At 27.4% G+C, this 11,648-nt stretch overlaps 2 protein-coding genes across 2 annotated transcripts; one reads left to right on the forward strand and one right to left on the reverse strand.

The window, feature by feature from the left end:
* Positions 1 to 7,064: 7,064 nt before the first annotated feature.
* On the forward strand, positions 7,065 to 9,155 carry CkaCkLH20_11763 (General substrate transporter; the record flags this gene model as incomplete). Its single annotated transcript, XM_038894477.1, has 8 exons — positions 7,065 to 7,211; positions 7,273 to 7,339; positions 7,431 to 7,636; positions 7,702 to 8,011; positions 8,085 to 8,426; positions 8,483 to 8,683; positions 8,741 to 8,869; positions 8,920 to 9,155. 8 exons carry the CDS (start codon positions 7,065 to 7,067, stop codon positions 9,153 to 9,155), a joined length of 1,638 nt encoding a protein of 545 aa, XP_038740122.1.
* Positions 9,156 to 9,426: 271 nt separating this feature from the next.
* CkaCkLH20_11764 (uncharacterized protein) lies at positions 9,427 to 11,243 on the reverse strand (the record flags this gene model as incomplete). Its single annotated transcript, XM_038894478.1, has 6 exons — positions 9,427 to 9,679; positions 9,736 to 10,561; positions 10,611 to 10,706; positions 10,757 to 10,907; positions 10,969 to 11,158; positions 11,215 to 11,243. 6 exons carry the CDS (start codon positions 11,241 to 11,243, stop codon positions 9,427 to 9,429), a joined length of 1,545 nt encoding a protein of 514 aa, XP_038740123.1.
* Between the last annotated feature and the right edge of the window lie 405 nt (positions 11,244 to 11,648).

Consider the following 11,648-nt stretch of genomic DNA (forward strand, 5'->3'; position numbering starts at 1 on the left):
TATTAATTAATATAAATAGTAATATAATTTATTATTAAAAACATATTAAAAAATAATAAGTATAAAATTAAAAATATATACTCTTAAAGATAAAATTTAAAGGCTATCTTAAAGATTTCTATAAAGCTTTAATAGTAGATACTTAAAATTAAAGGTTTATTTAGAATTTATTAATAATTTTTTAAATTAGGTATTAAAATAAAAGCTTAAGGAGAAAGAAGTTAATAATCTATTAGAGCTATTTAATCTTATAGAGAGCTTTTACTATAAAATATTAAAAATAAAGTAATTAATTATATTAATCTAACTTACTTTTAGGGTATTAATAGTATTAATAATTATAACTATTTATATATTTTAGCTTTTTTTAGCTTTAATTCTTTTTTAATAATATTTTTAATAATTTTATAATATTTAATTTCTTAAAGAGTAGAATTAATTATAAAAATTATATAAATTAAAATAAATAATTATTATATTATTATTAAGCTAAATAGCTATAAAAAAGACTTTATAAATAAAAAAAAATTACTTTAGAAATAAAGAAAAGTTTAATATTATAAAAGATATTTTTTTTATATTTATAAACTTTTTATTTATAAAAAGAATTACTTATAATATTTAGATTATACTTTTTAATTTAAAATAGATAATAAAATAAAGAGTTATTCCTTTTATTTTTAAGAAATTATTTCTTTCTCTTTTAATAAATAAGTTATTTAATTTTATTAATTATATTTTCTCTTTTAATTATAACTTCTTTTTTTTTACTTAATCTCTAAAATCCTATTTATAAAATATAACTTTTTCTCCCCTTTATAACGTTTTATTATTATAATAACTTCTCTTATTTATTATAATAACCTCTTTTTACTTTTTATTTTATTACCTCTTATTATTTCTTTATTTTATAATTTACTTTTTAATATTATTTTATAACTTTATATTCTTAAGTTACCTTTATAATAACTAGTTATAATTAAAGCTAAAATAAATATATATTTTAAATTTAAAGTAATTTTTTATATTAATTAATTTTTTAAAATTAGCTATTTAGTTTAAATATTAATTTAAAATAAAAAGTAAATAATAAATATTTTTCTAACTTAAATATTATAAAGCTATATTAATATATAATAAACTTACTTAAAGGAAAGAAAAAAATTAAAAAAACCTTTAGAATATATTAAACTAAATAATCTATTAAAAGACTAAAGTAATATAAAATATAAATTAATAAAAGAATATAACCCTATTTAAGTATAAAGGTATAAAGATATAATTAATTAAATAGATTTATTAAGAGTAATAAATTAATATTCTCTTATCTTTATTTCTTTAATTAATTTTTTAATATTATAAAGAATAAATATTCTAATTAATTTAATATTATTAAGTTAATAGCTCTTAATAATCTTATTTTTAAAGATCTTAATAATATTAAGATTACTAAAAATAATAAGATCTTTATTTTTAATATTTATATATATATAGAGAATAATTAAAATAATACTTCTCTTAATTCTATAGATAGTACTATTTAGGTATTTAATTTTATAATATTTATAAGCTTATATTAAAAGATATAATATATAAGTCTTTTATTTCTTATATTTAAAGTTTTTAATATTAATTTTATTTAATAAGTTAAAGTTATTAAATATATTACTTTTAAAATATATTAACTAAATATTCTTAAAGCTTTCTAGTTAAAGCTTTTAACTCTTTATAATTTTCTATAGAGAGCTCTTAAAGTTTATTAATAGTTATTTAGTATTAAAAAGACTTTTAATTAGCTAGCTATATAAAACTTACTCTTACTTAAAGAAGTATTTCTCTATAATATACTTTATTACCTATAGAACTTAAGTTATACTAAAGATTAAATTATTAAGCTTAATAAAAGAGTTTATCTTTATTATAATATTAAGTATATTAATTTATTTTTAATAAAAGAAAATATTAACTTATATTTTAAGCTTATTAATTAAAGTTATTATATAATTAGTATTTAATATTTTTATATTACTTTTTAAAATAATATTTAAAACTATAAAATATATTTTAATATCTCTATTTAAAAGATAATTTAAGATATTACTAATATTATTAATAATAAATAAAATCCTATATAGTAAATATTATTAAGTCCTATTAATATTTAAGCTTATATTAATAATAAGGGTTATTATAATTTAGCTATTCTAAATAAAGTTTATAAGTATTATAAACTAACTCTATAGATAATTCCCTTTATTTTAGAGATATTACCCCTTAAGGGTTTATACCTTAAGGTATTTAAGAAGTTTAATAAAGCTATCTTTATAAAGGTTTTTTATTTATAAAATATATTTATTAGGAATATAGTAGTCTAATAGATAGAAGAGTTTAGTATTTTAAGAGTAATTAAAAGATTTAAATTAAATCTTTTAAAGTATATATAGTTAATTCATAAAAAATATTTCTTTATAAATTAGAGTATAATTAAATTATAATAATTAAATTATAATAATGAAATTATAATTATTAATTCTAATTATAATACTTTTTTAATTTAAATAATTTATTTATAACTTGATTCTCTTATTTAATTACTATAAAAAGTTAATATCCTTTCTTTATAATATAACTCTTTTTATATAGATTATATATAGATTTATATTTAATTAGGTTTAACTTAAATAAAAAGTCTATAGAGTTAAACTTACTTTTAAGGATTATAATAAAGAAAGATTCTATTATATCCTAAAGTACTTTAAGTATTAATAACTAGAACTTTAAGTTTAATTATATAATAAAAGTAATTTCTTAAATAAAATAGCTAAATAGTATTTTCTTAATTATCTATTTAGTTAATTTTTACTCTTTTTATATCTTATAAAGTAAAACTATTTAGAATTATTAATAATTATTTTCTTTTCTTTCTTTTTTTTAATATATACTTTTAAATTAAAACCTCTTTATTTTTTTTCTCTCTATTATAATATATTAAACTTATAGTATTTTCTATACTATTTACTTTTATAGCTTAAGCTTATAGCTAGAGTTTATCCTTTATATTAATTTTATTATTAATATCTTAAAGTTTAGTTTTAAAAGTAATAGAAGTTTTAAGCTTAATAGAATAAATAACTATTAATCTTAACTAATTAAAAAAGCTAACTACTTTTAAAAACTCTATAGAGTTTTAAATACCTTATTATTATAACTTTATTTTAATAATTATAAAGTTAAAAGTATATTTTTAAAGATTAATAGTAATATTTTAAATAGTAATATATAAAATATAAAATTTAATTTAAGTTTTTTTTATAGTAAATTCTATAATAATAATATATTAATTAGTTATACTCCTTAATAAGCTAATTATATTATAATAAATAAAGTTTATTTATCTTACTATATATTTATATTAATCTTTTATAATAATATATTTTAATTCTATTTTCCTTTCTTTATATTAATCTCTCTTAATATCTTTATTATAGCTTCTTCTCTTTAAGCTTTTAATAATAATACTATTTTTAAAAATCCTTTTTTTAAACTTTAATTACCTCTTTTTAGTATAAAACTCTTTTATAATAATATAATTATTCTCTTTATTAACTCCTTTAACTTTTATAATTAATAATATACTATAAAATAGTATATATAAAATATTATATATAGTATTAGAGGTAGCTAATAAAATAGTATATAAAATAGATATTTTTAAATAGCTATAAAGCTTTTTTTTATTTTTCTTAAAGGTTAGCTATATAAAAAGAATTTATTAAAAATATAAACTATTTTAATAATAACTTAAAGCTTATTTATAAAGCTTATTTAGCTATACTTACGTATTTAATATTAAGAAGTTTAAAGACTTTATTAATAAGAAATTAATTTAATTTAAATACTTATAAAAAGAGGTAAAACTAAAGCTAAAATAATAATCTTAATAATAATAATAGCTTTTTACTCTAACTACTTTATAATATATATTTTAGATTTATTATTTATAATAATTATTTATATTAATCTTTATTAATATTATTTTTAAGGTTCCCCTAATAAATAAATTATAAAGGTATTAATTTACTTTTTTATTAAAATATAATTATTCTTCTATATAATCTAAAAAATAAGCTTTAAGTTATTTCTTAAAAAGCTTAATAAGATATATAGTAATTCTTTAGTAAGCTAACTTTTAACTTTACTTTATAATAAAGCTATTACTCTATATATTTAAATCTTTTAAGAGATTATTTCTAGCTTATAAATATTATTTATTATTAATATTTAAATAATATTAAGTTAAAAATATACTTTTTTTAATATTATAAATTACTTTATTATAAAGAATTAAACTTAAACAGCTATTCTTTTAAGAACCCTAAGTGTTATAAGGAACTATATATAAATAGTAATTATAAAATATATAATCTAAACGCTTTAGAGGCTTAAGCTTAATAGCTAAAATTATATCTATTTTAATATTATTACTATAAATAATATTAAAAACTTTAACTTATTAATATTCTTTTAATAATATACTTTAGTATTTAATATCCTTTAATAAAAAGTAATTTATATTTATTATTTAGTTTATATTTTTAACTTTATTATTTATAAGGTCTTTTATACTTTTAAAGTTATAGATCTATTTTTAGCTATAATTACTTATAATCTACAGCTTTAAAATACTAAAGAGAATAACTTTAAAATAAAAAAATAAGTTATTAACTTTAACCTCTTATTTACTTTTAGTAAATCTTTTTAAATAGATAAAAAATATAATAAAATATTACTTAAAGATCTAAATAATTTTAAATTTAAGATTTAAGCTTTTATATTAATTATTATCCCTTAGTTAATTATAAAGGTTTATTTAAGTTTATTTTATTTAAAGTAATTATTTATATTAATTAATATTTAAATTTATTAACTTATAGTACTATTTAAATATAATTTAATAAAGCTTATAAGCTTTTTTAAGCTTTAGAAAAACTTAGATTTTTTATTTCTACTTTATTAATTAATTTTTAATATTAAGATATATTAAAACTTTATAACCTTTATATATTTATATATAGTTAAGCTTAAATAGTCTATTAATATATAGTTTATTAATAACTCTATTAATAATAAGTATTAACTCTTAAAAGATAAATAGTTTTAATTTTAATATATTTTAAATATAATTAAAGTTTTTTTATTAGCTATAAATATATTTAGCTAAAACTCTATTAATATCTTTTAGTTTATTACTATTAATAAGGTTATAATATTCTATTTTATTACTTATTAAAAAGTAATAAATTTAAAGATTTATAAAGAAAACTCCTTTTAGATATAGCCTCTCTCTTTAGCTATTAAAGCTATATAATATTAAATAGCTAAATATATTTAACTTTAAAATAGTATTATAGATATCTATAGGGTATCTTTATTTTTAGTCTCTTTAGATAAGAGAGATCTTAATAATCTTAATTTCTACTTCCTTAAGGTTTCTATTATATACTTTAAGATTAGTTATAAAGATATTTATATTTAATTTAGAAATATTAATTAAAATATTTATTATTATATTATTTAGAAATAAACTTTTTATTTTAATATTAAAATTAATATCTCTTTTTATACTTTATTTATAGCTATATTTAATAGTTTTAAAAAGTAAGTTAGTTTTTAATTATATTGAAAGTAATTCTTTATATTAAGTTTAATTTTTAATACTATTTTTATCTTTTTCTACTATAAGTATATATTTTTATAACTTATATTATTTTTTATTTATTTAATCTCTTTAAGATAAATAAAATTTTAAAACCCTTTTAGGGTTTTAATATTATCTTTTATTTATTCCTTAATATATTAATCTTTATTAAATAGCTTATAACTATTTTAATATAATATTAACTTTAATATTATTTAAATATATATTTAGCTTTAGCTACTATATATATTATTATATATATTTTAACTTTTCTCTAGAAACTATTTATAGCTAGTTTATATTAATTATAAAGTAGAATTAATAAAACTAATTATTTTTTAATTAACTTAAGCTATTTATTTTAAAATAGTTTAATATTTTAGAGGTTATAAAGAAATAAAACTATATATTAAAATATACTTTTAATTATATTAATTTAATTAAAGGAAATACTTTTAAAGTAATATATTCTCTAATTTATAATATTATTTTAAATAGTATTACTATTTTTAAGTCTATTAAATCTTAATTTATTATAGTTTTAAAACTTAAAGCTAAATATTTATAAGTTAGAATTTAAAGCCCTTTTTAAATTAATTTTTTTCATTTATCTTCTTTATAATTAGCTTCTTAATAGCTATCTTAATAATTCTTTTAGAATATAATAAGTTTATTACTTTTTTTAATCTATTTATTTCTTTTAAATAGTTAATAATAAAAATAAAAAATTAAGTTTTAATATTTAAATATCTAAAAAGTTTAAAGTAATAGAGAATTACTAATAAAATAATAAAAGCTTAATTAGAAATAAAGTTAAAGGTTAAAGCTATAGTTATAGCTTTATAAAAGCTTTTAAATTTAAATTATTAAATTAAAGTTATTAAATTAAAGTTATTTAATTAAAATAGCTAAATTAAAATTATAAAATTAAAATAATAAAATTAAAATAAAAATAATTAATACTTTTTAAAATAGTTAATCTTTATTTTTATAACTATTTAGCTATAAAATCTATATAGTTATTACTTATTTAATTAAAATCTATATCTTTTAATATAATTATAATCTATAAGTATCTAAACTCTATATAGTTACTTATAAAAAACCCCTAGGTATTAGTAGTTTCTAACTATATAGGTATCTATAGGTTATATATAGCCTATCTATAGCTACTACTATCTTATAATATTACGCTAAGACCTACTAATATTTATAATAAAACAGACTAAGCGAAATATATATTAAAACTAGTGCTATATATAATAAACCGGAATTCCTAATACACACCTAACACTACGCAACGAAGCATTAGGAGCTGCTAGCTTTGTTGGTCTGCTCAAAGTACTCTACCGGTATCTTAGCGACAATGTCTCGTTCGGACGAAAAGCACACTATCGATGGGATGAACGATGCCGATCATGTCGAAGAGAATCTCAAATCATCAGATGCAGTGGTTCTCAAGTCCGATCACGATAGCTTGGGAGTGTGGGCGACGGTACGGAAGTTCAAGAAGGTTCGTTGGCGTCCCCAGCATCGTGCTGATAGTAAGGTAAACTGACAATCAATGCATGTAGGCGGTAATAGTCTGCAACCTTCTCTGCATAGCCGCGGCGGCGGATGGATACCAAATCACCCTCAATGGTAATCACATCCAACCTCGGTCTTGCGATTTAGTTGCCGCAAGGGCTGTGATTTCTTTGGCGTACATGTAGTCACTGACGCACGTTTGCAGGCAACATAATTGCAAACCAAGGATTCATCGACCACGTGGGGTTCAGAAACGCGCAAGGGAATTACGTTTTAAATGCCCAGTACACTGCCTTATGGGGCGCAATGCAATCATTGGGCCAACTGGTTGGAATGGTTCTTCTCAATCCAGTTTCGGACGCCATCGGCCGGAAGATGACGCTGTACACTCTGTGGGTCATTCTTGCAGCAGTGAGTCCACCGTTTCTCTCCTCAGTGTGGAATGAAAGACCCTGCTAATGTTTGACTGTATCTAGTCATTGATAATCGAGACAACCGTACGCGACTGGCGAGACTGGACGGGTGCGAAGCTGCTGGCTGGAATCGGAGTCGGCTGCATTCAGTCGACCCTCCCAGTTTATGTGACTGAGTGGTCTCCTGTGAATATTCGTGGGGCCATGGTACTGGCGTACGGTTTCTGGAACTCCTTTGGGAAGTTCTTACCGCCTCTGGTTTTGACGGTTGTCCAAGAGAGCGATCCCACCAACTACAAACTCCCGATCCTAACCCAGTGGGCGTTTTTGGGCTTGATGTTGCCAATTTTCGTTTGGCTGCCAGAGACCGCAGGTAAGAGACCGCCGTCCAACTCTTCGGCAACCTGAAAACATGAAGTGGCTGGCTGACGCGGTTAACCGGATAGCATATTACGCAATTCGGGGACAAGACGATCGAGGCAAAGCGACGCTCCACAGAGTCAACGGAAATGTTCCCAGATACGATGTAGAGCGTGAGTATGCTATCATCAAGAACACCATCTTGGAGGAAAAGGGTCTGCATCAAGAAGCCGAGGCCAGTAACTTCAAACAGCTCGTTTCCTCGTACATGGAATGCTTCAAAGGTCCCAATGCCAGACGCACATTGGGTGCTACACTCCCAATTTGCTCTCAACAGCTGACTGGATTGGCGTTTTTGAATGTTTATGCTAGTCTGTTCTTCAAGCAGAGTGGTTTTAAGAATGCATTCCTGATCACAACCATCATGAGTACGCTTAGGAATTTCACAACCCTTCGATCCGAGGCTATAGCTAACGCGGTGCAGCTGTCATCTCTTTTGCGACCTCGATCTTTCTCATTCTTGGAACAGACAGACTGGGACGCCGACCCATTGTTATCATTGCTTCATTCACCTGCTCGACAGCAATGCTGGTTGTGGGGATTCTGGGACAGGTGCATCAATCTTCCGCTGTTCAGAACCTTCTCATCTTCGCCGCGTGCGTCTGGTCTTTCTTCAGCAATGCTTGTAAGTGACACCTAACCACGCCGTATCCTCATTCACAGAGCTAAAGGCATCTGGCAGTGGGAATGCTTGGGTGGGCTTTTGTTGGGGAGATTGCATCCCAAAATCTTCGTGCAAGGACAGCAGGTATATCTGCTGCGGTCTCTGTTCTTTTCGGGTTGACTTTCAACACTGCGGTGCCAATCATGCGTAAGTACCAACCTCCAACGCAGATATTTTAGCTGACACTAACTGATCAGTTGACGTCGAACGAGCCAACTGGGGCTACAATACTGCGTGGCTGTTTTTCGCCACGGGGACTTTGATGTGCGGATTGATATGGTTCCATGTTCCGGAGCCAGCTCAACGCAACCCGGCAGAGATGGATGAAATGTATCACAAGCGCATCCCGGCATGGAAGATGAGAAAGTACGTCACGGATGTCCAGCGGACACAACAGGGGATTATGGAAATGGAAGATGAGAAGCGTGAGTAGAATGAGACAGATGAAATCCGGAAGGGGAAACCCCGAGAACTTTACATTCAAGCTATATCATGGAATAACAAGACAACTTGCACAAGCATAATACATATTGAGATATTCTTGGAGCTCCCGTTATGTCCGATATGGTCATGATATCTGTTCAGCTGCGTGAGGTAGTGTGACGCTGCCACAACTTCTGACTCCGTATGTCTTTGTCCGTTTGGCTTATTGCGTAGCTTGTGGCTGTCCGGATGTCTTAATTCGGTTCCATCACAACGGCAAGCTATGCTCTTCTCTCATTCGTCTTCACCAATTCGATCTCGCCGTTTGGTGGCGTATTTTTGCCTTGTGCTGTCCCGCCAGTCTCTCTCGTCACATCACCCTCATGGATGATAGCTGCACCCTTCTCGACATGGTTTACTCCTCCGAACAGGGTATCCATTTCTTCCAGAGGGACCTTTTTGGTTTCCGGCAGAATAAAGTAGACGATGCAAGCAAGGCACACATTCATGCTCATGAAGAAAAAGAATGTTTTTCTGTGAGACAAGCAGTCAGCTGGGCCCTGGTCAACATCGGACAGGCAAATACTTACAATCCCTCGTTTTGATAGAAAATAGGGAAGAATTGCTGGAATATTGTATTGGCTACGCCTTGCATTTGGACGCTCATTCCGACAGCTGGTCCTCGGACGTTCAGGGGGAAAACCTCGCTCGTATACGTCCAGGTCGTTGCACCCCAGGTGGGTTTGTAGAAGAAGGCGAAGAGGAAAGCCATGAAAGTGATACCAATTCCGACTGGCCTGCTCTTGTCGTTCGTTCCGGGAGTCGTTAGGCCAATGATGGGGATTATCATGGTGCACACGGCCATTCCACAAGCTCCCACTAGGAACAAGAATCTTCGGCCATATCTATCGACAGTCCATACGGCATTCAGGGTAAATAAGATGCCAAATGTAGCGTTGAGAGCATTGATGAGGTTGATGGTGTTGAAATCTTTGTATACCTTGGCGTAGATCGTTGAGGAGTAACTGTTCAGAGTGCCTTGCCCACTCAGCTGTTGGCCGACATTAATAAAGAAGGTGATGTAGAGTCGTTTCCGGATGCTGGGGTCTTTGAATAAAGATAGATAGGCCCTCCAGCCCTCAGATTGCGCTTCCTTTTCATACTCAATTGCCTCACGGATCGTCAACAATTCTTCGTCGACCTTCCGACTATCTGCGCGAACTTTGAGTAGTGCATTTCGGGCGCCTTCGACGTCATTCCGTCGGCTAATAAGCCATCTCGGAGATTCCGGAATAAAGGGAAGTTGTACGGTGATGATGATAGGCATCATCATCTGGAAGATCACAACCATCTTCCAATCCCAGTCACCCAGGGTATCACGCCGTCGTGCAGCTCCATAGTTAATCCAGTATGCCACTTGATTCAAAGTCAGCTTGTAATATAGAACAAGATTTCAACATCCTACCAAATGAGCCAACTGAGTAGAACATTTGCCAGAAGCTCATGACCTTTCCACGAATCTCAGGCTCTGTAATCTCACCGATATAAATGGGGCCAGATGCTGTGCTGTGTTAGAACAAGAGAACAGGGATAGGATGCTGAAAAACAGACTGATTGCAAGGGCCTGCCCAATCCCGATTAGGATCCTGCCGAATATGAAAACTCCAATTTGATGCCAGGGAGTGAAGGTCTGTATCAGGGTGGCCACAATCGTAATAATGCATCCGATTGCCATGCCCCAGCGACGTCCGAGATAGTCAGCCTTTCGTCAAAGTCAGTTCATGTTCAGCGTCACAAGTGATTGGTTCTCTGAGGCTACATACAATTGGCCCGGCAAAGAACCATCCAGTTACGATGCCGCCAACAGTGTAGGTGGTGTTGATAAGCCCAATCATGTGCGCACTTGGGGTGTTGAAATGATCTTTCCAGTTCGGCGACACCTGAACTGAGTTGAAGACCGAGGCATCATAACCCATGAGGATCATACAGCCGGCTGCCACAAGGGCCACATACCTATACCTATCTTTAGCGACGTTATTAAGAACGCGAACTGATTCATGTGGACTTACCAGTTGTACACTAATTGTTTGCTCGGCATAACGACGGTATTGAGAAAGTTTCGATGGATGCGTATGCTGAGATCTCTTTGCCTTTCAGCTTCACACGCCGCTCGGGATGTCCTGGTTGAGGACGATTAATTCAGTATGGGTGAATGGTCTGCTTATGAATCTTTGGATCTTTTAATCAACTCCCTTGCACGTTGGCTTGGGTTGGTGTGCATTAGCGTTCCGGTGCCATGGTTTGTTTTCTCGAGGCTGCCCAAGAAACCAGACATAGGACCCAAAGCTGAGAAAGCAATTTAGCCTGAATACATCCCACGTATGTGATGATCTTCACAGGCTTCTCTGCAGCATCAGCATGGACGGTGAATAGACTTATACCAGAGCGTTCGTATTCATGTCTCAAAGGCTTCATCTCTTCCACAAAGCAAGCGAGTCATTGG

Source organism: Colletotrichum karsti, assembly GCF_011947395.1.
Source record: "Colletotrichum karsti strain CkLH20 chromosome Unknown Scaffold51, whole genome shotgun sequence".
Lineage (NCBI taxonomy): Eukaryota > Fungi > Ascomycota > Sordariomycetes > Glomerellales > Glomerellaceae > Colletotrichum > Colletotrichum karsti.